This window comes from Zingiber officinale, chromosome 7A (genome assembly GCF_018446385.1).
Source record: "Zingiber officinale cultivar Zhangliang chromosome 7A, Zo_v1.1, whole genome shotgun sequence".
NCBI classification, from domain to species: Eukaryota; Viridiplantae; Streptophyta; class Magnoliopsida; order Zingiberales; family Zingiberaceae; genus Zingiber; species Zingiber officinale.
The window spans coordinates 136,990,213-137,014,114 of record NC_055998.1 but is presented as its reverse complement, the minus strand read 5'-3'; the positions used below and the strand labels follow the sequence as shown (position 1 = coordinate 137,014,114).

The window sequence follows — 23,902 nt, the reverse complement described above, 5'->3', positions numbered from 1 at the left end:
AGTTAGATAGACTTAATTGAGAACCTTTGATAAAGGGGCATGAGTTTCTTTCTTAATAAAAATATTAACTACATCTAGTAGAATTGCAATGACTTACTAGGTGTAAGATGAACAAAATTAGAGGATTCAGTTGTCTAATGTTTGCAGTGGCGGATCCAAAGAAAAATTTAGAAGGGTGCTTAAAGAAATACTAAAAAAAATTTTTACTATCAAATAAATATATTAAAAGATAACAGTACTAAATATAGACATAAAAATATGTGCATACCAATAAAGTAATTATTTTTTAATACTTGAACCACCAACATCAGATCTAGACATACAAACAAGAGGAGGCATGCAACTGGATCCTACGAGTGCTCATCTGTTGAAAATGTTATAAAATTTATTCATTTTCAATTGTAGCAAAAATGTCCTTCTCGATGTATACTACCAAACTGTCATTCATCCACTCATCCCCCATCCTATTACGCAAATCAGTCTTGATAATTTTTATCGCAGAAAAAACTCTTTCAACAGAAGCAGTTGTAACTGGTAAAACTAATACTAACTCGATCAAACGATATACCAATGGAAAAATTGTATTCTTCCCCGTTTTAACCATCTTTTTAGCAAAACTTCCCAAATATTCAATCATAGAAAATTCACCTCGTACATTTTGAATGTAAGTCTCAAGTTGGTCCTCAAGTATAGCACGATCAGTCAATGAAAAGTCCTCCGGATAAAGTTCAGCAAGGTGGAGTAGCTTACCAATATCAAATTGAGAAAAAGAGTCCTTTGGATCTAAGCAAGCAATGCAAGTAAGTACCTCCGTACTTGATTCTGAAAACCGATTACTCATCTCTTGAACCATCATATCAAGAACCTAATATTGTAATAGTAAAAAATGAATAAAAAACATTATTAGAAAATTAAAATTCAATAAAATATTTAAAAATAATACCTGATAAAAAATTTCAACACGATAGTAATGAAAATTAGTAATCATTTGTCTATTACGTCTGCTGCGACGACGAATTCTCATATTTCTTCCATATTCGGTACTGGGATCATATGGTTATTACAAAATTTGTTGACGACGTCCAAAAAATTCTCCCATCCTTCCTCTCTCAATTTTTGTAATCGAACTTTCATTGTCTTGATCAAACTGACAGCCAGTATAATGTTTTGATCCTTTTGTTGTAAGGCAAGTGACAATTCATTTGTGATTCGCAATAAAGATTTCATCAAATGTATCACAAACACAAATTCATAACTCTCCATCTTATCAATTAAACTGGTGGCGATACCACTATTATCATCATTAGTACCATCATCATACACATTTTCAAGCACTTGTAAAACAGAAGTCCACGTAGACATCAAACGGATAATAGTCATGTAATGTGAACCCCAACAAGTATCCCTTGGTCGTTTTAAACTGATTTCCTGATTTTTTCCTTTGCCACTAACAATATCTCCTTTCTCCAAACATTCTACAAGTCTATCATGTTCAAGTTGTCTAAACTTATCTTTTCTTTTGCATGAAGCACTAGTAATATTCACAATCATAGTAACATATTGGAAGAAATCACTCACAATTCGATTGCTTTTAGCAACTGCAACAACAACTAGTTGAAGTTGGTGAGCAAAACAATGGACATACCTTGCAGATGAATTTTCCTTCAATATAAGAGCCTTCAATCCATTATACTCACCTCGCATATTTGAAGCTCCATCGTATCCTTGACCTCTCAATCTTGATAATGACAACTTATATTTTGCAAACAATTCATCAATAGCCTTCTTTAAAGAAATAGCAGAAGTGTCAGACACATGTACAATAGCAAGAAATCTTTCAATAACACATCCATATTTGTTCACGTATCTTAAAACAACTCCCATTTGTTCTTTGACTGAAATATCTCGACACTCATCGACCATAAGAGAAAATATATTGTCTTTTATATCATTAAGAATGACATTTGTGACTTCAGCAGCACAAGCCCGTGTTAAATCCTTTTGAATTGTTGGAGACTTCATTTGATTGTTTCCAGGGGCATTTTCATTCATGGTCTTGGCAACCTCATCATTTCTTTGGGTATACCACTCAATCAATTCAAGAAAGTTACCTTTATTTGAAGAATTCAATGACTCGTCATGTCCATGGAAAGACAAACCTTGTTTCAAAAGAAAGCGTGTAACATCTAAAGTTGCCGTTAATCGAGTGCGATATGCAACCTCCATTTCACGCCTCTGTGCTTGTAGCAAATGTGACACGCTTTGTTGTTGATTTTTAAAAGCCTCAAGTTGTGTTCTCGCATCATTGTGAGCACTAGCTACACCACCAACATGCGTATTAAATACTTCCATTGCTTTTCTCCATTTAGTCATCCCTGAATTAGTAAATGCCTCGTCTCCAACTCGACATCTTCTATGAGAATTTTTAAAGAGATAACACCAAAAATAAAAAGCTGCATCTTTTGATATGTTATACTCTAACCATGAAAATTTTTTAAACCAAGCAACTTGAAAACTTCTATGCTCTTTTATCAAATTGTCTTTGGGGATAACTATGACCAAATGGTTGACAAGGTCCTCTAATCAAATATTCTCTTCGAATCTGATCTCTAATAGAAATATCAAATTCATTAATTGGTTTGCGTAGCCCTGGGTCACTAACAACATCATCCGGGTTGAATTCAACACGAGAATATTTTTTCTTACTATTTTCTTCCATAGAATTCTTAGAAGACTCAATACTTCGTTTTAAAAATTTCTCCATAACCTATGTCAATTTCTCAAAATTATTAATTTATGCAATCAACATAACAATTAATGTACTACCAAGTATAAATCATGAAATTAGAAATTAGATGAAATAAGGAACAAGATTCACCTAAAATTGAAGAGATTTTGCTTGTTGTGGAGAATCACCAGCGGAGCACAATGGCGGCGGCGTCGATAGTGGCAGGCTGGCAGCGACGTCGACGGAACAGGCTAATCGTGAACAGTAGTGACGTCACTGGCGTGAGGCGTCGACGAAGTGAAGAGACGACAAAGATGAGGGCAACGGTTTGAGGAGACTGGAGAGGGGGAAATAATGAGATCTCTTAATGTGATTAAGGTTTTTGGTTTAAAGAAGAAATTAGAAAGGATTGGCTTGGAAAAAAAGGGTTTGGCGACTGATGAAAAAGAAAACGAAGCTTTGCTGTGGCAGAAAAAGGATATTTACTGTGGCAGAAAAAGGATCGAAACAAGAAAAAGGGGAAAAGGTGTTTTTAATGGCACTTTTGTGAAAAAGTCCAATAATTTTAAACAATTATAATTATACCCTTAATTTTTTAATCATAATTATTTTTTTTTCTCCAGAAGCAAGGGGTGCTTCCGCACCCCCTGCCTTCGCCAGTGAATGTCTGCCTCAATCAACTACTATGCTTAATTGATTACCTAGTCGATTAAAATCTTGTGATCGAGTAAAAACTTGTTTTCTATTTGGATTAAGTGAACTCGAATGCTAGTTGAGTCAACTCCAGTGATTATTAAACAAGATAAGCTTGTTGTATAAGCTAGCTAAATCGACTATCATGGATATTAGTTGATTGAACACGGTTTAAGTTGAATGGATCCTTATGAGTATCTGTATCAATTCGACTCAATATACACAAGTCAATCTAAGTATATTCCATTTGATAAAAACGATGTATTTTAAAATTGTCATATACCTAACTGAATGACACTGTTTGGATATACAAGTAGACTACTCTATAAAACAACTTTAACTTTATACAAAATTTAAATGCATACAAAATTGAAGTGCCCAATTCTGCAAGCGCTAAACTTTTTTTTTAAAAATAATTTATACCTCAAGTTGATTTGGATAGAGGAGAAAATTAAAAATGTAACTAAAAAAATAAATTTGAGATAAAATTTTAGTAATAATATATTAATATGGAAGTGTAATTTCATTAAAGGGAACAAAAGAGACGTGATTGAATAAAAAAAAATTATAGAATGTTTTCTTATAATTAACGGTTGATTTAAAAAATACTAAGTTGATAAATTATTTATTGTGCGTATTTTTAAATTTATTTTGATAATCGATATATTTTTTTTAATTAGACCGTATAAGTTAAATATTTATTATCAACTAAAAAAAATTATATTGATTTACTTATTATTAACATGGAATTTATCCAAACACCCTTAATTTTTTTATAAAATATTTTATTTATATGAGCTGGCAATTTCATTTTTTGTAATTAAATTATTGTCATTGCACCCTATTATCTTTCCAACCTAAATCAAAACGTGTTAATTTCTTTAATTAATTAATTGACAGAAAAAACACACCTCTAATTATTTATAGTATCCGCTCTAGTTTTTCATCTATACTTTGATATTCAATTAAAGCTACGCCACCTTTGAATATAATTGACCAAAATTATATTATTAAAGAGCAACTTTTACTAATTCTGATTAAAGTTGAATTAATAATTTTGGTCAAAATTATTTATATAATTGTAATTAAAGTTACCCATACCATTCAAATATTATATTTCTAAATGAAATATTTTACTATTTTATTAAAAATCTGGACTCTTTATTAACAGGTTAAAAGTAAAATTATATTAATATCTTTTTTTTTATTTACAGTAAAATTTTTTTAAAATTTATTAATAATTTTCATAAATATATCAATTAGGAATCTAGAGTTTAAGACTCAACTGCTGTGTACTTATTAGGATTTTTCTCATTAATAAATTAATGATCTAAAGTTTAAGACTCAGCTGCGACATATTATTAGAAATTTTTTTTATTAATAATCAATTAGAAATTTAAAGTCTCTTTAATCTTATATCTTAGGATTGATAATACTATAAGAGAGAAATTTTTATAAATATCTTGGGCTAGTAATATTAGAAAGTATATTTTTATTGATTTTTTTTTTTGACTAAGTTAAAGTATGATATATTAAATTAATTTTAATAAAGATGATTCGTTTGTTGGGATTTACAAGTAATTAGCGTTTGGTCAAACTAAAATCCTTTTTGATTAATTTTGTATATCATCTTAGAGCAACTTTAATTAAAATTGTCTCCACAATTACGTCATGCAACTTTAATCAACTTTAGTTGAAATTACTTTAAAATGTTAATTAAAACTACTCTAAATTAAAGAATTATGAATAAATTATTTTTTAAATAAAAATTACAAGAGGAGTATTCTTTTACTACCTAGATTCAAAAAGTGCTCTTTTATTTATTTATTTTCTTATTATCTCTCCTTAATCTTGAATGTTCTAACGTATCAAGATTAATTGTTCCTTTTAAATATGGAAGTTTTTCTTTCAAAAATAAAAGTGTATTATTTTACGTGTTAAAAAATATATTAAATTTATTATTGTAATATTATTTCTAGAATTCTCTTTTATAATTAAAGTCCACATTAATTTATCCGCGAATGAAAAATTTATACGTGACCATTAGTCGGTTAAAAAAAAAACCTGGGTTTTTAAGAAAAAATAAATGTAACGAATTCATGTCTATTTTTGTTTAGAAGAAAGAAATAGCAACAATTTGGGATCTTGAAAATAATACGAGGGAGGTGCCTCATCATCCGCTTTCACACCTCAGACTTAGAGATCTGGCTGCCCTTGCCATGGAACCACTCCGCTCTGCTGCTCTCCTCTCTCCCGCCCCAACCTCTCTCTCTTGCGACCTTCTCCTCTCCACTCGCCCGCTCTGCCGCAGCTGGAGGTCTCTCCCCTGTCGGCATCCAGCTCGTCGGGACTTCCTCTTCTTCTGCTGCGCCAACACCTCTACCGGCCCTTCCCCGACCAAGCAGCAGCCGGCCACTCCCGTATCGTTCGGATTTAACAGCCTCAAGGAGACCCTCACTGTCAATGTCGCTAGCGCCGAGGGTCGGGCCCTTGACGTCCCCCTCGCTCGCCCCTTCACTATCGCCTCCTCTCGCCTCGACCGCGTTACAAATGTTGCCGTCCGAGTGGAGCTCCGAAATGGCAGTGTCGGATGGGGAGAGGTCCCCGTGCTACCCTCGGTCACAGAGAAGAATCAGTCCGATGCGCTAGCAGCTGCCGCCACGGCCTGCTCCGCCCTCGTTCACAGCTTGCCGATGACGCTCGGAGATGTGCTTTCCGAGGTCGGCCGCTTGCTTCCGGGTCACGACTTCGCTTCGGTGAGTGTGGAAAGTAACTTCTTTTGCTGTTTGATCGATCTGTTTCGCTGGCTGTTCTGTTCAAAGCTAATTTTTGTTCGGAATTAACGATCGAATTCTCTTTTATTCGTTGAGACATGAATACATTGTGCTTCTTAGTCAAAATCACATTTAGGTAAGAAGACTATATTGGAGTTGACCACGACTGGATAGAGTATGATGCAGATCTACTTACCGTCATCTTGTTTCACCGATTATACAATCTCTGTACAAAGCGCGCTTAGCTGTTCCCAGGCTTGACACATTCCCACGAATTTGTTCTTTATTTGTCAGATCACATGTTCTAAGGAGCCAATTTTTCTCAGCGTTGTTATTCCTATTTTTACTTGCTTAGCGCTTAATTTAAAATTGTTGGAAAATTTGTCTGATCAACTCTTCACAATCCGAAGCATATAAGGATGAAGCTCTCTGATGAGCTCTCCCAAGCCGCATGGGGGTCGTGTGGTGATGTAATATAAGTTCAGCGTTGATATGATAACTCTCTGTGTGCAGCCATATATGCTTGTGCTTGTGCGTCTTTATTCGATCTTTTTCTTTGCCTTTCTGTATTCCTAGCTTCTTGGAATGCAAGGATAGTGTCTGACTTCCAACAACATTTCAATGATCACATCACTAGTCATAAAAGATCAAAAGTGCTTATGGCATCTAAACAGAGGGTAGTTATTATTTCTAAAATTATTTGTGACTTGAAGACAAAAAAATTGGCAATCAGATAGGTTTGCTAAGGTAGTAGATAGATAGTTAGCATAACTTGGATAGTATGTCTATTTGTAGAATTTTGGATCAGATGGCCGAGCTAGAGGGGGATGAATAACGATTGAACACCTACAAGTGTGATTCTAGACTACTCTTGCCGTTGATAGCAAGATCACAATCAAAACATTAGCAATGGAAAACACAACATAAACAATCACATTTACCACAATTACAAACATGTTTATTTAACGTGGTTCACAACTTCCCAAACTCCTATTCTATGACCTATGATCTGTGGATCACTACTAAAAAGCCACTATACTTTCTCCTTCTTGGTCAACTATCGGAGGTGGAGAAATCTCTTATAATGCTCAAGGAATACAAGGATTACAAAAGAGAGGAGCATAGGGATTACAAGGCTTCTAATAGGGTTTAACTAACTTTATTTCACCAACATAAAAGCCACCCTAGAGCCCTCCTTTTATAGTCTTCGGAATCCAATTGCAAGATTGCCTATCGCCCAACAATCGACTCCCCTTTATTCATCAGTTGACTAGTCCTCGCGATCCGACAGTTATCACACAACAACAACTCTTTTCTACTTTCCACATGACCACCAATTGACTGGTGCCATCAATTGACTGTTCAATCAACTCAGCCACAAACAAATCCATTCTGTTTTCTTGCTCCATTGATCGAGTTGATTTCCCTAGTTAGTTGATAAACCCTAAATCCTAAACCTTGAATCTATTTGGGATATTGAATTTTTCAATCACCAGTGAATTGATCTTCAATGCTAGTAGGCTAATAACCCCAACGATGACCATCTAAGGTCGAGTTCGCCTGTGTTGAGTTCTACCTTCGTCCTCATGGATACAGGTCACTCAATACTCATCTCAGTAGTCTTACCATTACAACTTGACTTTGCCTCAAAGTTAATTTTCTTCAACCCCACGTCCTTTGGAGGCACCCGAGCCCACGACTCCTCTCCGTACCATCCTTCATGCCTTTGCCTTGGAAGTCTGCTTCTCTTAATTATCGACCTCACTACCTTGGTGTTCTTTGTCTGACAACCCCTTGGTCTATCTTATGTTACCTTCTCTGATCTCAACGGGACTCGAGCCATCGAGTTGACAGCCTGGCAGTGCCAAGTTAATGCTCCGGAGCTACTCCAACACCACTTCACTGCTCCTTGTTTTGTGGTCTCTTTGATGTCTCAGATGATCCTTATCTGATCTCTCCGGGCCTCCAGCCATTGAGCGTGCCGCCTTGGTCACACTAAGACAATGAGCTCTCCAACCTCTGTGTATTCCTATTGTTCCTGCACACTTAAACACATATATCAAATCATAGGGTTACACCTAACTTAAACTCTTTGCTCAAACATCAAAACCTAAGGTAACACCCGATTACTTGGGGCATGATTGCACCCACAAGATTTTCTTTTTTGGAATATAACTTTGGTTGAAATGGAAAACTGCATGTGCTGGAAAATATCCTAACATCTTGTTCCTTAGCTATTTATCTTGTGAGTGTTAGATTTGAGGAGAGATTTCAATTAAAATCATTTTCTTGTTTTTATTTAGTCCCACATATGGAAGAAGAGAAGACATGGGGGTTTTATAAAGAAACTAGTATTTAGTCCCACATATGGATATTAGTATGCATGGAGGTGGGTAGGCTATAAACGAGCCAAGCTTTGTAGTATTCAAACGTGTTTGATAAGGTAACCAAGTCAATCCAAACTGAGCTTAAAATAAATCAAGCCGTTAAAATAATTGTTCAACCTTGGTTTAGTTTCCTTTTTATGAGCTTAAGCTTGTTCAAGTTTGGCTTGAAAGTTTATTTATTTATTTAACATGTTGATAAGAGTTTTATTAATGAACATGTCTCACGAACGATGTTCCCGAACATTGTTTCCGAATATTGTTCATGAATGTTGTTCCTAAACATTGTTTATGAATGTTGTTCACGAATATTGTTCACGAACATTAACGAGCTAAACACATATGTGTTCAAGCTTATTCGTTTAGTTTAACGAGTTGTTCATTTAATTGATCTTGTGTGTATTGAGCGAACATAAACAAGCTCTTACCGAATCGAACTCCAAGATTGTTCACAAACGTTTAGTTCATCTCGAGCCCAACACACACACATGTGCTGGTGGGCAAGACTTTGGCTCTAGCACAAATTGGGTTGCAATGGGCATGACATGGCATAGCACAGATGGTCAAATTGAACCTTCAAGCAAACAATAAGGAATTATTTATAAAATATATTCTAATAGAAAAGGGTTGTAACCTTTCAATGAAATGGTTATTTTTGAAATGATTCTTTTAATTGCAAACACATATGGAATTAGATTATTATAATGAACTTACTCATTTGGTATATTTTTCTTAATTAAGTTTCACACAAAAAGGTTTAAGTTCATTGCATGATCATTTTCTATGTGATTTATTTTTCTCTCTGCAATGAGTTTCGTTGAACTAGTTCATTATATCATTTAAATCTTTTGTTTATATCTTTTAGAGCTTCTAAAAAAGGGTCCTGGCTACTATATATATTTTATTATTGTTGTGGCAATGAAAAAGCTTAGTTTTCCATTGTTAAAACCTAGGTGTCTTGATATTTCTACCTTTCATTCACTTGGAGGTGGTCGGCCCCATGTGTAGTATTTGTATGATCAATTGCAATAAAAAAATGTTTAAGCACTTACAATCGCCGATGCCTTACGAATCTTTCGGTTGTTGTCAAAAGGACGATTACCTCGAACAACCCCTTGCATTCCACAAGTCAAATCCCTCCACTAGAGAATGTTCTTCTCTTGCCAAGCACCAAGAAGAAGCCAAGTCCTTTTACATGGACGTTTATATAAAGGGATAAGTGGGAAGTTTTCTAAACTGCACGTTGCAGTGTACTTTCAACTTCGTGTGCAGTTGCACTAAACGCCTACAACCAACACCACGGAAGTTTCCCATTGTGTAAATCTAGGAAGCGCAGACCATCACCACGAGTGGTTAGAGCGCCGCCCGGACGTTTATTTGTGTTGCGTGGGAATCAAACCCTCTTGAGAAACTCGTTTGTCCGCTTACAATCACACCAAGCCCCTGGGGGCTTAGTTTTCGATTGTTGTTCCTATTCTTTGAGGCTATTATGATCAAATTTAATTTTGTTCGTCCTTTCTTTTGGACTGCACTTATGAAACTTGTGTTGGTTTTCTTATACTGGGAGAAGGTTATTGAATTTTTTTTACATCATAGAAAGATAATACTTTCTTTAAACAGATTGGATTTGCTAGCACTTCAATTAGATAACATTTTTGACATTTTGTTCTTTGATATTTTGAAGAGCTAGTTTCTATGCATTAGTTCTTTCCTAATTGGATTTTGAATACTATGGTTTAATATATCTCTTGTTCATGTCACGTTTTCTAATAGTGCATACTAAAGCACTTCACATCTTTCAGCTAATTGTTTATTTATTGAGTTTGTAAATTATCAACTCATATGGGGTGCACTTTCTTTTACCATCTTCTGAATTTTGGTTTTCTTACTTCATCCATCTTTATTCTGATATGTACCCTGCCTGGAAGATGTGTCTTTGGGTTTGGCTTCATGTATTGTGGCCTTTTACTTATGAAACTTCATATCTGATTGTTTTTTAAAAACAGTAATTATTGTAATTTTTTGTATGAATTTAGGTAAGAGCTGGAGTTGAGATGGCACTGATTGATGCTGCTGCTAACAGTATCAGAATTCCTCTTTGGAGATTGTTTGGTGGAGCATCGAATTCTATTACAACAGACATAACAGTTAAACCCTCTTACTAATGCAAATTGTAGTACTACACTGTTGCTCTCTTCAGAATATCTCTTTTGTTATATATATATTCAGATTCCAATTGTATCTCCAAGTGAAGCTGCTGAGTTGGCTGCAAAGTATTGTAGACAAGGGTTCAGCACTTTGAAACTAAAAGTAGGGAAAGATTTGAATTCGGACATTGAAGTTCTAACAGCAATAAGATCAGTTCATCCTGAATGCTCATTTATTTTGGATGCAAATGAAGGGTATAAAGCTCATCAAGCGATTGAAGTTCTAGATAAGCTTCATGGTAGTCTCTACTGCAGAATATGGTGCATCTCTAAATTTCTTGGATGATTTTAGATAAAAATATTTTTTTTAGTTATAATGTCCAGTTAACTTGTCATATGGCAAACGAAATTTGTCAAGTTAAAAAATTCCTATTCTAACATGAGCTACAAAATTTGTTGCTCGGATCTTGTTCTCTTATGTCAATCTATCTTTATTATCTTTTAGCTATGGGTGTCATTCCCATTCTATTTGAGCAACCTGTTCATAGAGATGATTGGGAAGGTCTTCGTCTTGTTAGCCATGTTGCAAAGGATAAATATGGTGTATCCATTGCTGCTGACGAAAGTTGCAAGAGTGTCAATGATGCTAATAAAATTATACAGGGAAATCTAGCACATGTAATCAATGTCAAACTTGCTAAGCTTGGTGTTGTTGGTGCACTTGAGATAATCAATATTGCTAGAGAAGCAGGCATCGCTCTTATGATTGGTGGAATGGTCGAAACAAGACTAGCAATGGGTTTTACTGGTCATCTCGCTGCTGGCCTTGGTTGCTTCAGGCATGCCTAAATATTTGTTCAACTATCCTACTTTAACTTATTAAAAAGAGCCATCATTTGGCCGTCACTTCTATTATATGTTCTCAAGGTCATAATCCTACTGTGTTACAGTTTCATTGATCTTGACACACCACTCCTTCTTGTTGAAGATCCAGTCATTGGAGGTTATGAAGGTACACATGCATTTAAATTTTCTTAAAGCATTTCTAGGATTTCCCTCGTTAGTGGGACCCCTAGTTCCTCTTCTTCGTCTTATTGTTTAAAGGTCCTTAGTTTTCTTTAGTTGTTTAAAGATGGATCTTCTACGAGTTGTTTTTTTTTTCTTTCTAGCTTCCGGTCCTGTCTACAAGTTCAACAATTCAAGTGGCCAAGGTGGTTTTCTTCATTGGGACAATGTCTGATGGTGGGTTTTATTCTGATCTGATTACAAAGATAATATGTGATCGTGCTTTTCAACTTATTTCAGTTATTTACCATTAGTTTCTGTGAGTTTCAAATTTATGAATTTGCTTCCTGTGGACTTGACTGACTTTTAATATGCCAAATTATAGGAATCCTAGACTGCTCAAGTTATTTAGTTTCAGAAAAACTTATACTGATAAGAGCCTTCTCGAGTTGCTCCTTTTCTGGCATATTGCTAAGTACAGAGGACTAGTAACGGGCTCATGGGTGTTTAAATTAGTGCTAAAAGAGAAATAAAATGACCAAATACCTTCAAACATTTGACAGATAGATGTCGCCATGGTTGATGTGGGGATCATTTGGGATAAACACATTATTGCAAACTGTATGGCTAATTTAAACACTTTCTGTGTTTGACAGAGGCATCCATGTAATCTGTCGGAGAAGTATGTGTCTATCTTCACGTTTCCATTTGATTAATGCTAGTTCTTGGTCCTGTCAGTTGCTTTTATCTCAATTATGTCAATTTTCTTTTGCCCTGATTATTTCTCTTGAACAATTAAAGTGCTTTGTTTTAATGGTTTATCTACTTGTTCTACCACTAATCTATTTATGATTGTAGTGGTATTGATGCCCATTAATGTCCATTAATGTTTTATATCATTGATTCTTCACTTTCCCCTAACAAATCAATGTTAGAAAATTTAAATTTATTAGCTGCTATGCAAATTTTGCAGAGACGAGCACTAAACCTTCCGGATTATTTATCTTCTTGTCATGGGTGCTGTATCACTGCAGGTAGCTATTTTCTAAGAATGTTATCCGATGTTACCGAAGAGTTTCGTCTTTGAGTTGCACATAATTATCATGTTTGCCTCGTGAGACAATTTCATGTGTTTAATCATCTTTCATGCTTCAGGACATACTGTTGCCGAAGGTGCCATTCCCTTTGGTTATCTGTTAATCCATATGCTAAAAAGTATTAAATGGTGATGACAAGTTTCAGTTGGAAATTTAGAGTACAATTTTCAAATATAAAGAAAAAACTAATCAAGATTAAATGATCACAACTTATTTAAGTCTATTGGTTTAATCTCGATTTAAATTTCTTTTATTTGAGACAATCAGCCCTAGTTCATTTGTCTTTTGGAACATTTACAAATTGTCACTGAAACTTAAAGGTTTTGGTAACTAATTTTATCGCTGTCTTTTCTCGGTTTGGATTCTGTAGTTAATTTTATTAACAATCATGGTAAGTTTTGTCAATACATTAACGGTGATGTTTTTATTTATTATGTGTGACCAAGAATATCTTAGTGACAAACAATTATGATGAACATTTATAACAATAATTTTATGACAAATTTTGTGAATGATTATATATTTATTCAAGAAACTACTTCCATTACTAATGATAAAATGTGATAATATTCTCATTAGCAATACCATTATCGATAAAATTCTTTTCATTAGTGATAGAAGAATGTGCTTTCATCACAATATTCTCCTTTGACATTCTTCATTCAACAGATGAAGGTAGTTGTTGTTAAGGGCTTAACAACAACTATATACCCATTAAAAGAGATGCATGCACTTTTAGTATGAACATAAACATTAACATGAACATTTAGATGAAGTGGTCACATCTAGTTCAGGAACATGAAGCATGAACAACTACCTTTTAGTGTAGAAAGTGTAAAGTTTGTGAAACTTCTTCAATTTTGAAGATTCAACAATTATATTAAGATCTGCACAATCATGTTAATAGCTAAAAGCTCATCTTTAGTTCTACTTACAGAATAGTTTCATGTTTCATTCGATATCTTTTCTTCATGTCTAAGAACACTACCAAAAAAAGGTGATAATAATCTTATTATTAGAGCATATGATAGACTTTGAAGAGTTGTAGTCAGTAAAATTAAAACAAAGAAAAATAAACAAAACCATGCATGGTAAAGTCAAGTTTGATGGTTTTAAAACCTATAGGCTTTATTTCTCACTATTCCCACAAGAGAAACAAGCATATATTTCAGAGAGGACTTAATTGTTTACCTGCTGAATACTTTTTGAATCTTTTTGATTAAAATTTTTGTCAATGAAAATTTCTTTTTGGTCCTATAAATACAATAAGCTGCTCCTTCAAAATTGCACAAGCAATGCAAGATAAACTATGTTAACATTGTTCTTCCTTTGTTGTCAAAGGAAATAAAAAAGTGAGTGAACTAGTACATCTTCTGCTTTAGATACAAATAAAAAGAACTAAGGAAATAACTTCCTAAGGAAATAACTTCCACTAACTGCTATAAACTGCTATAACTTCCACTAACTGCAATAAACAGTTATGAACTACTTCTAAAGCATAGTTTTAACACTCCTCCTTGCTTTAGGAGCTGCAAACACCAATTTCTTGTCTCAGAAACTCAAACTTGCTGACAGGAAGAGGCTTTGTGAAAAGATCTGCCAACTGATCTTCAGATTTGCAATAAATTAACATCACCGATTCTTCTTTCTGCACTTCTCTTAAAAAAAACAGCTTTATATTGAAATGCTTAGTTTTTCCATGAAACACAGGATTGTGGGAAATGACAATAGCAGCTTGATTATCAACAAATATTTGAGTGCTTCCTTTTTGATCAAACTTGAGATCCATTAAAATCTTCCTTAGCCACAAAGCTTGATTAACAGAAGCTGTTGCAGCAACAAACTCTGCTTCTGCAGTAGATTGAGCCACTGTTTCTTGCTTCTTCGAACTCCAAGAGAAAACACCAGATCCGAGAGTAAAACAGTAGCCTGAAGTGCTCCTCATATCATCAATGGAACCTCCCCAATCACTGTCTGAAAAGCCAATAAGCTTGAATTCTTTGCTTCTTCTGAATTTGACTCCAAAGTCACTTGTCCCTTTGACATAACGAATTACTCTTTTGGCAGCCTTGAGATGCAATTCACTTGCACAATGCATGAACCGAGACAAAATGCTTACAGCATTTAAAATATCAGGCCTTGTTGCTGTGAGATACATTAAGCAACCAATTAAGCTTCTGAAATACCCTTCATCAACCTTTTCAGCACCATCTTCTTTGCATAGCTTCTCCTTTTGATTCATAGGAGTGCTTACTTCCTTGCATTCTTCAAGCTTAAACTTCTTTAATATCTCCTTTGCATACTTCTTCTGACAGATAAAAACTTCATGCTCATCTTGTTTAATTTCCAATCCAAGAAAGGAAGTCATCAATCCAAGATCTGTCATCTCAAAAACTTTCATCATTTCAAGTTTGAACTCCTCAACCAGCTTTGCATCATTTCCTGTCAGTAGAAGATCATCAACATAGAGAGAAACTATGAGAAGATTACTGCTTTCATGTTTGACATAAAGAGTGGCCTCAGATAAGCTTTTCTCAAAGCCTAAACTTAGCAGATGATCATCAATCCTGCTATACCAAGCTCTTGGAGCTTGCTTCAAACCATAAAGAGCTTTCTTGAGAAGAAACACATTGTCTTCCTTCCCTTTCCTTTTAAAACCTTCAGGCTGCTCAACATAGATTTCTTCTTGCAGAACACCATTTAAAAAGGCTGATTTTACATCAAGCTGATATACTCTCCAATTCTTGTGAGCAGCAACAGCAAGCAACAATCTAATGGTGTCCAATCGAGCAACTGGTGCGAATGTGTCAGAGTAATCCACACCAAATGTTTGAGCATAGCCTTTCACCACAAGTCTTGCTTTGTGTATGTTGACAGAGCCATCAGCATTGAGCTTGGTTCTGTACACCCACTTGACTCCAATTACTTTTCTATCTTGAGGCCTTTCCACTAGGATCCATTTCTTGTTCTTCTCAATCATGAACAGCTCCTCCTTCATTGCAACTATCCACTTTTGATCATTTTTAGCTTCCTCATAGTTTGCAGGTTCACACACGACGATGTTACATCTTTCATAGATGTCAGAGAGCAGCCTAGTTCCTCTTACAGGAACATCATCTACTGCTTCATCCTGCAAATCTTCTTCATCTTCAGTGTTTAAACTAGAAAACTTGAATTTCAAGTCTGTCACAGTCTGATTTTTCTTCTTTGTATCCTCCCAGTTCCATGCTTCATTTTCCATGAAGTAAACATCCCTGCTTACTATAATATTTCCGGTCTGTGGCTGGAAAACTTTATAGGCTTTACTGACATTACTATATCCTATAAAAATACCAGGTGCAGCTTTTCTATCCAGCTTATCACGCTTGTTTTGTGGAATATAAGTAAAGCATAAACAACCAAAGATTCTAAGAAATTTCAGAGTTGGTTTATAACCATACCAAGCTTCAAATGGTGTTTGATCTTTCACTGCTTTTGTGGGAAGTCTATTTTGAAGAAACACAGCCGTGTTTGCTGCTTCTGCCCAAAAACTTTTTGGCAAATTCTTCTCATGCAGCATACACCTTGACATTTCCATGATATATCTATTTCTCCTTTCACTAACTCCATTTTGCTGAGGAGTGTAGGGAGCTGTAAGTTGATGTTCTATGCCTGCATCTTCACAAAACTTGTTAAATTCTGTAGAAGTATATTCTTTCCCATTATCAGATCTTATAGTCTGAATTTTGCAGCCACATTCATTCTCAACTCTTGCCTTAAATTTCAAAAAAACTTGAGCTACTTCTGATTTGAATTTCAAGAAGAAAATCCAGCACATTCTAGTGAAGTCATCAATAAAGGCAATGTAATAGAGACTACCCTTTAAAGAAGGTGTTCTTTGAGCCCTGAAACATCCGTGTGAATCAATTGCAACTTCCTTGAAGTTCTTCCAGTTGACTTGGAGAATGGTTTTCTATTGAGCTTGCCGAATTGACATGCCCTACAATATGAAATCTGATCAGCAAATTCTGGAAGCTCTTCTAGAAGCATCTTGGATTTCATTTGCAGCATTCCTTGGTGATGATAATGCCCGAGTCTCTTGTGCCAAATCTCAGTGACATTTTCACGAATTGAGAAAGCAGTTTGCTCCTCCTCTAATGGTTTTAGAGCAAAGCTTTTGCCTTTCATCTTTATCTTAAAGATATCTTGATTGGCTGCATCTTTAATGAGGCAAAAATTGTCTTCGAAAACAACTTTAAATCCCTTTTCAATCAACTGACCAACACTCAACAAATTTTGATGAATTTCAGGAACAAAAAGAACCTCAGAGATGAGTTTTGTACCTGAACAACTGGTTATGGCAACCGTTCCCTTTCCTTTGACTGAAATATAATCACCATTTCCTATTCTTACTTTGGTGATTTTAGTTGGGTGCAAGTCTTTGAACAGTTCCTTGTCATTGGTCATATGATTGGTGCAACCACTGTCAATTAGCCAACTCTCAGTTTCTACATTGCTTGCAAAACAAGTTGCTACAAAAAGTTGATCCTCGTCTTGATCAGCAACTTCGTCTTGATCAGCAACTTTAGCCTCTTCTTCTTGCTGTGGATTCTTATTTTTGCAAATGACAGCTTCATGTCCCATTTGATTACATTTTCTGCATTTTGCATCGGGTCTTCTCCAACATTTGAAAGGTGGATGACCTTTTTTGCCACAATGATGACATGGAGGATAATTCACTTTTGCACCAGCTTTCTTGTCTCCTGCCTTGTTCTTATTGCCCATTAATGAACCTTCTCCTATTGCTTGAGGATTCTTGTTTTTCTGTTTTCTGAAATTGCCAACATCATTATGCCTGGCTGGTAAGGCTCCTTCAATTTCTCCCTCTCGCCTCATTGCACGCCTCTGTTCTTGTGCTTGTAAGGCATTCAAGAGTTCTGCCAGTGTAATTCTGGTCAGATCCTTCGTATTTTCGAAGGTAGTGATGGTAGCCTCAAACCTTTCGGGCAGAGTTACAAGAATTTTCTCAACAATTCTTGAGTCTGTCAATGAAGAACCTAGTAATCGAACTCGATTTGCTATCCCAAGAAGTCTGTCAGCATACTCCTTGATGGTCTCTGTTTTCTTCATTTTCTGCATCTCAAAATCACGAATTAGATTCAACACCTGCATTCCACGAATTCTTTCATCTCCTTCATATTCTGACTTGAGATAATCCCAGATCTCCTTTGCCGTCTGAAGAGACATGATTCGAGAAAATATAGTGGCTGAAACTGCAGCAAACAAACAAGCTTTAGCCTTTGACTTCTTCGTCTTCTTCTCCTTATGTACTTTGATCTGAGCCATGGTAGGATTTGCAGGAAGTACAGGAATTTCGTAATCAACGTCGAGTGCTTCCCAAAGATCCAAAGCATCCAAGTATGTCTCCATGCGTACTGCCCATATCTGGTAATTATCTCCATCGAACAGTGGTGGAGAAATAGTAGAGAAACTTGCTTCTGCTTCCATGGTGTGTTAAAGTTACACAGGTCCCTTAAGAAGAAGGCTTTGATACCATTTGTTGTCAAAGGAAATAAAAAAGTGAGTGAACTAGTACATCTTCTGCTTTAGATACAAATAAAAAGAACTAAGGAAATAACTTCCTAAGGAAATAACTTCCACTAACTGCTATAAACTGCTATAACTTCCACTAATTGCAATAAACAGTTATGAACTACTTCTAAAGCATAGTTTTAACAATAAACAAAACCATGCATGGTAAAGTCAAGTTTGATGGTTTTAAAACCTATAGGCTTTATTTCTCACTATTCCCACAAGAGAAACAAGCATATATTTCAGAGAGGACTTAATTGTTTACCTGCTGAATACTTTTTGAATCTTTTTGATTAAAATTTTTGTCAATGAAAATTTCTTTTTGGTCCTATAAATACAATAAGCTGCTCCTTCAAAATTGCACAAGCAATGCAAGATAAACTATGTTAACATTGTTCTTCCTTCTCTTCTTTGATATTATATTTTCACCCTTATCAAGACCCTAAACTGACATGCTCAACTAGATTGTAAACCTCACTGCTATTCTAGATGAGTATCTCAGTCTATGCCTCTTTACAAGTGTTTTAAACTCAAGTTCTAATCCCCCACCAAGCTATTTGTTTGAGCCCTTAAAAAGTGGCCTAAGTGCCATTTGGAATAAAAAACAAAAGAAATTTCAACTACATAACCACATATAGTTGATGACATACAAGCAAAATACAAATGACAATTCAACTATACAACTTACATAACTATTGCAACATAGTTAACAATTGTATTGAAGCACACACTTTCAGCAAAGGTAGAAATGAGATCTAAGAAAAACGATAACCACCAAAGATTTACGTGGAAAAGCTTCAATCAAATTGAAGCAAAAAACCACAGGCAAACTGTAGAAGAATCTCACTATCACAAAAGGATTATACCTTTTCTACCTCAAGAGGAGAAATGGCAAAAGGAAAGAGTATTTATGAGAAACCTGCCTTACACTTGATTCTCTCTAATACTCTTTGTTTCGGCACTCAACGTTGGATGGTTCAAGATTAAATTTCAATACCTACTTATAGTCTTGAAGTGATCTTGTGTTCAATGTAATCTCCCACTTTTCATGAAACCAAAATTGAATTGTACTTCTCCATAGTTATAAAGGAATTGTGTTTTCTAAAATTAGTTTTCTACTTAGTAACTTTATCAATTTCCAAGTCAAGTATTTAAAGTTACAAAAGTGACTTTATTATCACACTATTTTTTTTTCCCATTTACATAATGTTCATTTACACCAACAATCACCCTTTGAATACTTACCTAAATATATTGGAAGGCCGAGAATGAATAAATGTGGATGGGGTGAAATTGTAATGTTTCAACCATATCTGAGACACTACAGTATTTCAACGCTATGGTAGTTGATTGCAATACACTCAAAGTTGTTTGTTTCTTTTGATTCAGTTGAATGTATTTTGAAATTCTCAATAATCCAAATCTTAAAATTCATAAATAATTCTACATTTTTTGAAAAATCATAAAATTTTATACATTATTTATGTCATAGTTTATTAAATAAAAATAGCTTTCTTAAAAAATGGATGAAGTCTTAGAGATGGAGAGTCTCTAGGCAAGATAAATCCGAGAAGGTGGAGGATACAAGGTAATGTTGAAGTCTTAGTAAGGATTGACTTGTACCTGGCAAAGGAGGAAGTCTCAACATGACATGGATCTAACTTTGGTGTGGTTGGAATCAAAGTATTAATCGATTAGTGAAGAGGAGCAATTGATTGATGAACTCGAAACTTTGAAGATGTTATTTGGTTGAGTTTGGGATTATATCAATCGACTGTTATAGAGTAACAGTTGACTAATATATTCGGTGTAGTCGACCATAAAGTTGTGGGTCACTGTGCAATCAACTCAAGCCAAAATGAAAATAAACAGATAGTTTTGTGGTCGACTATGATTGTCGATTGATGTTAAAATAAGAATCTATTGATGTCATGGGATTCAGATAAAGCTTCAATAATGATCGATTTACTACTAGCTACAGTGCAGGAATTGACTAGAAGGAAGATATTAGTTCACTGATGAGCAAGTCGTTGACTAGAGGTCAACAAATAATTGATTGATTGACAAAATTAAATCATGAACAAAAATCCTATAAAGAGGGATTCATGAAGGCCTTGTGAAAAACATTTTAAGATCTGTCCGTGGAGGTTCTAGGATGAATGTTACTGCATTCAAAATCAAAGCAACAAAATCAACCAACCAAATAAAGTCTTTCATTTTTGTAATTTCATTTACTTCTACTACTGCATATTTGCTTGTATTTCTGTGTATCTGTGTGCTTCTGTAAGAACATGAATTTGTAATAGATTTCTCTAGCTTTGGAGGATATTTGAAGAGGAGAGAAATATAGCAATATTTATCGGGATTGATCCACTAACATATCATAAATTGTGGAGTAAGAATTGAGGATTCTGAACTATATAAAATTAGTTTTGGTTTTTATCTTTTCTTTGTGTTTATTTATTTTATTTCTGTTGTGCAAACTTACACATTGTAGAGATGAAAATGATGATAAAATTGAAGGCACTATTCACCCCTCCCTCTAGTTATGTAATTTAATCCTATAGTATGGAATCCAATCGACTAGTGATGAAACATGCACCCAACTCATAAACTAAAACCCTAAAGTTGTGGTAAACTAGGTTTGTAGTTTGGAGTAGTCGATTTATGTGAATTGAGAAATTGACTCAATCTAAGGAGCCAAAAATAAAATGATTATATTTAAGACTGTGTTAACTAGGCAATTGACTGATGGTGACAATTATTTGATAGCAAGTGAATAATCAACTGCTTGATAATGTGGAAAATAGAAAAGAGTCATTATTGTGGTACTATAGTTGGATCACGATAGAGCAGTCAATTGATGTCGGAGACTCGTCAATTACTGGACGGTAGACATATTGATGCAGAACCAATCCATTATGACCCTTTAAACTTCAAAGGATTATAACTTTTGACTTGAAAATCAAGAATCAGACTTTGAGAGTAGTCACGCGTGCATAATTCAAATATCTATATTTATGATGAGGAACCCATTACTCTTAAGTTTCGGACCCAAAAAGCAACGTTTAGGTCATTGTCGGAGCCTTCGAAGATCTTTTTATTAGTTTTAATAATTTTTGTTTTAATGATATTTATGGTAGTTTTGGTATTTCTGGTATTTATAGGTTAGAGTTTATCTATATCAGTGTACTGTTTTGTTAATTTCGATTTTTATTAAGATTTTTGTTTCTAGAAGGATTTTTTTTCTCCAAAATATGAATTAAGGTCCATATATTATTTTTTGTCTTAGGGTTTAAAGTTTATATAAACACCTATGTAGGTAGTTTTATTTTTTTCGAATTCTATTATTATCTTCTCCTCAATTCCTCCTTCTCGTCTATCTTATCCTGCTTGGCGTCATATATGTACAACAAAGTTTTAAAGGTTGTAAAAGGAGAGCTTTAGGTGACATCAAGGTTGGCAAAATGGAGATTGTTGATATCTATTAGAAGCCTTGTATTCTCCAAGCTTTCCTACAAGCTTTTTTAACTTTCAAGAGTGGATCGAGGAGGAAGATAGTGACTTTTTAAGAGTTATCCACTGACAAATCATAGACCGAGTAAGAACCTATGACCTGGCGAACTATGTTAAACAATTGTGTTAGCAAATCCTTATAGTGTGATTGATTTTATGTATGTTTTATTGTGCTAATTGTTTTTGTGACCTTGCTACTGAGAGCAAGAGTATTTTAGAATCACACTTACAAATTGGAATCATCATCCTCTCTAGCTAGTCATCCGGTCCTAACATTGATCACCCTTGATCTACCGAACTTTATCTTATCAAACATTTAATCACTCTTGATTTGCTGCTAAGGTAGCGGATCTACCTTTAATCACTCTTGATTTGTCAGGATTTCCTCCTTCCAGACATTCTATCACCATTGATATCTTGATATCTCATGACTTTCTCTTTCTATGTGATTTGCTCCTTACACTTTTCATAAGTTTATCAAATATATATTCTTAACCTAACTCTCCGCCTAAATATCAAAATCGATTGCACCAGCATAATATACTTCAACTATCGTATCAAAGGTTTCTTTAAGATCTACTTGCCTTTCTTTCTAAATTAAATCATAAAATCAAGCATCCAAAAGATACTTCTATATTTTACAAGCACACAATTATCAACAGATCAATTGAACAACAACATGACCCACCAAATCATAAAACATAAAGAAAATAGTGAGATTCATCAAGTAAAGATTTCCTCAATTTGAATCTACAAAGATAAATCTTAAACAATGGTAAAGAGTAGAATTGTGGAACACAGTAGAGGCTTAGTTTATGCAATGGCGAGCACAAGTGATCAACAAGGATGGGTGAGCGATTGATGGGCACAAATAAATCATAGGATCAACTTATAGTCGGTAAGATGGAATGCTCCAATCTACCAATGATCTTTTATAGTGACAATGCAAATGAACATTACTAGGGGTGGAATGTAAGTAAATCTTAAAATTTAAAATTTTAAAATTTATTATATTAAAATACTTTTTGTCAACTCGATTAAAATTATTAAAGTTTTATTAAAATCATTTTATATTGGTCAAAATCATTTTAAAATCATGATAACAGTTAAGTTAATTAAGTAGTTGTACTTAGTTGCTATAATAACGTTTTATATTTTATTTATTTAAAAAATTCAATTTTTATGTTTACCTTTTAATTTATGGCAACAATCCTTATGGGATTTTTATGCCAGGATTTAAAAAAAAAAAAAAGGTTTTCTTTTTTCCAAAACAAACTATGATTTGATCCGCATAAAATCCTAAACGACCGACAATCAGAATCTAATGTTGGTCCGGCGAGATTATTCAATCTCACAACACGACAAAGCGGCCTCCCCACTAACTCCAGTAGATTCGTTGCCTTGGAACTTCTGACTCCTCCCTCATCCTCTTTTTCGAAAAAGCGGCGTTGCCCTCTGTTTTTCGAAAAAGTTGCAACTTGCAATAGATATAGATAGATAGATGCCTTCTTTTCCTTCCTTCCTTCCACTTCCAGTTCGCCGTCGACGATCCTTGGTGTTTTCTTATTTTGCAAGAACAAGAAGAAGAAGAAGGAAAACAAATGAGATTTTTGCAGAAGATCAAGCTACTGGTAGCGCATTGTGCCACCGGCGGCGGCGTCGGCGGCAAATGTTCGACCCTGATACGACGGCGTCGCAGGCGGCGGAAGAAGCCTCACGAGTTCAGCAAGTTCCGACGGATGCTACACGGAGGCGACCGCACGGTCGGCGCGGACGAGCGTCGGAACTCGGAAGAGCTGAAACAGAGGCTGGTGGATTTGTTTTTCGAGTCGGAAGAAGGAGGAGACGAAGGCGGCTGCGGTGGCGGCGCTGAGAGGACGAGAGCAGAAGAAGGCATGGCCCGCGGTGGCAGAAGAGGGTGGAGGTTCGGGTCTTCGGTGGGTCTCCGGTGCCGGCTGCTCCGGCGGGCCTGGAGGCCGGTGCTGGT

General features: G+C 35.1%; 2 protein-coding genes across 3 annotated transcripts; one reads left to right on the top strand and one right to left on the bottom strand.

Annotated features, from left to right (window-relative positions):
• Nucleotides 1-385: 385 nt before the first annotated feature.
• Nucleotides 386-2,373, bottom strand: LOC121999754 (zinc finger MYM-type protein 1-like). Its single transcript, XM_042554394.1, has 2 exons — nt 1,045-2,373; nt 386-865 (listed from the first exon to the last, which is right to left on the bottom strand). The coding sequence occupies exons 1-2, from the start codon at nt 2,371-2,373 to the stop codon at nt 386-388; spliced, it is 1,809 nt and encodes a 602-aa protein (XP_042410328.1).
• A 3,196-nt stretch (nt 2,374-5,569) lies between these two features.
• Nucleotides 5,570-13,106, top strand: LOC122002755 (L-Ala-D/L-amino acid epimerase-like). 2 transcript variants are annotated; one of them, XR_006117717.1, is made up of 8 exons: nt 5,571-6,177; nt 10,616-10,726; nt 10,809-11,025; nt 11,232-11,565; nt 11,677-11,738; nt 11,896-11,968; nt 12,705-12,765; nt 12,887-13,106. XR_006117717.1 is itself a non-coding variant. In XM_042558059.1 (7 exons), exons 1-6 carry the CDS (start codon nt 5,641-5,643, stop codon nt 11,964-11,966), a joined length of 1,332 nt encoding a protein of 443 aa, XP_042413993.1. In that variant the 5' UTR covers nt 5,570-5,640; the 3' UTR covers nt 11,967-11,968; nt 12,705-12,885. The 2 variants fall into 2 exon arrangements, 1 of the variants encoding a protein (XP_042413993.1); XM_042558059.1 differs by lacking the exon at nt 12,887-13,106 and having other exon boundaries at nt 5,570-6,177; nt 12,705-12,885.
• Nucleotides 13,107-23,902: the final 10,796 nt, after the last annotated feature.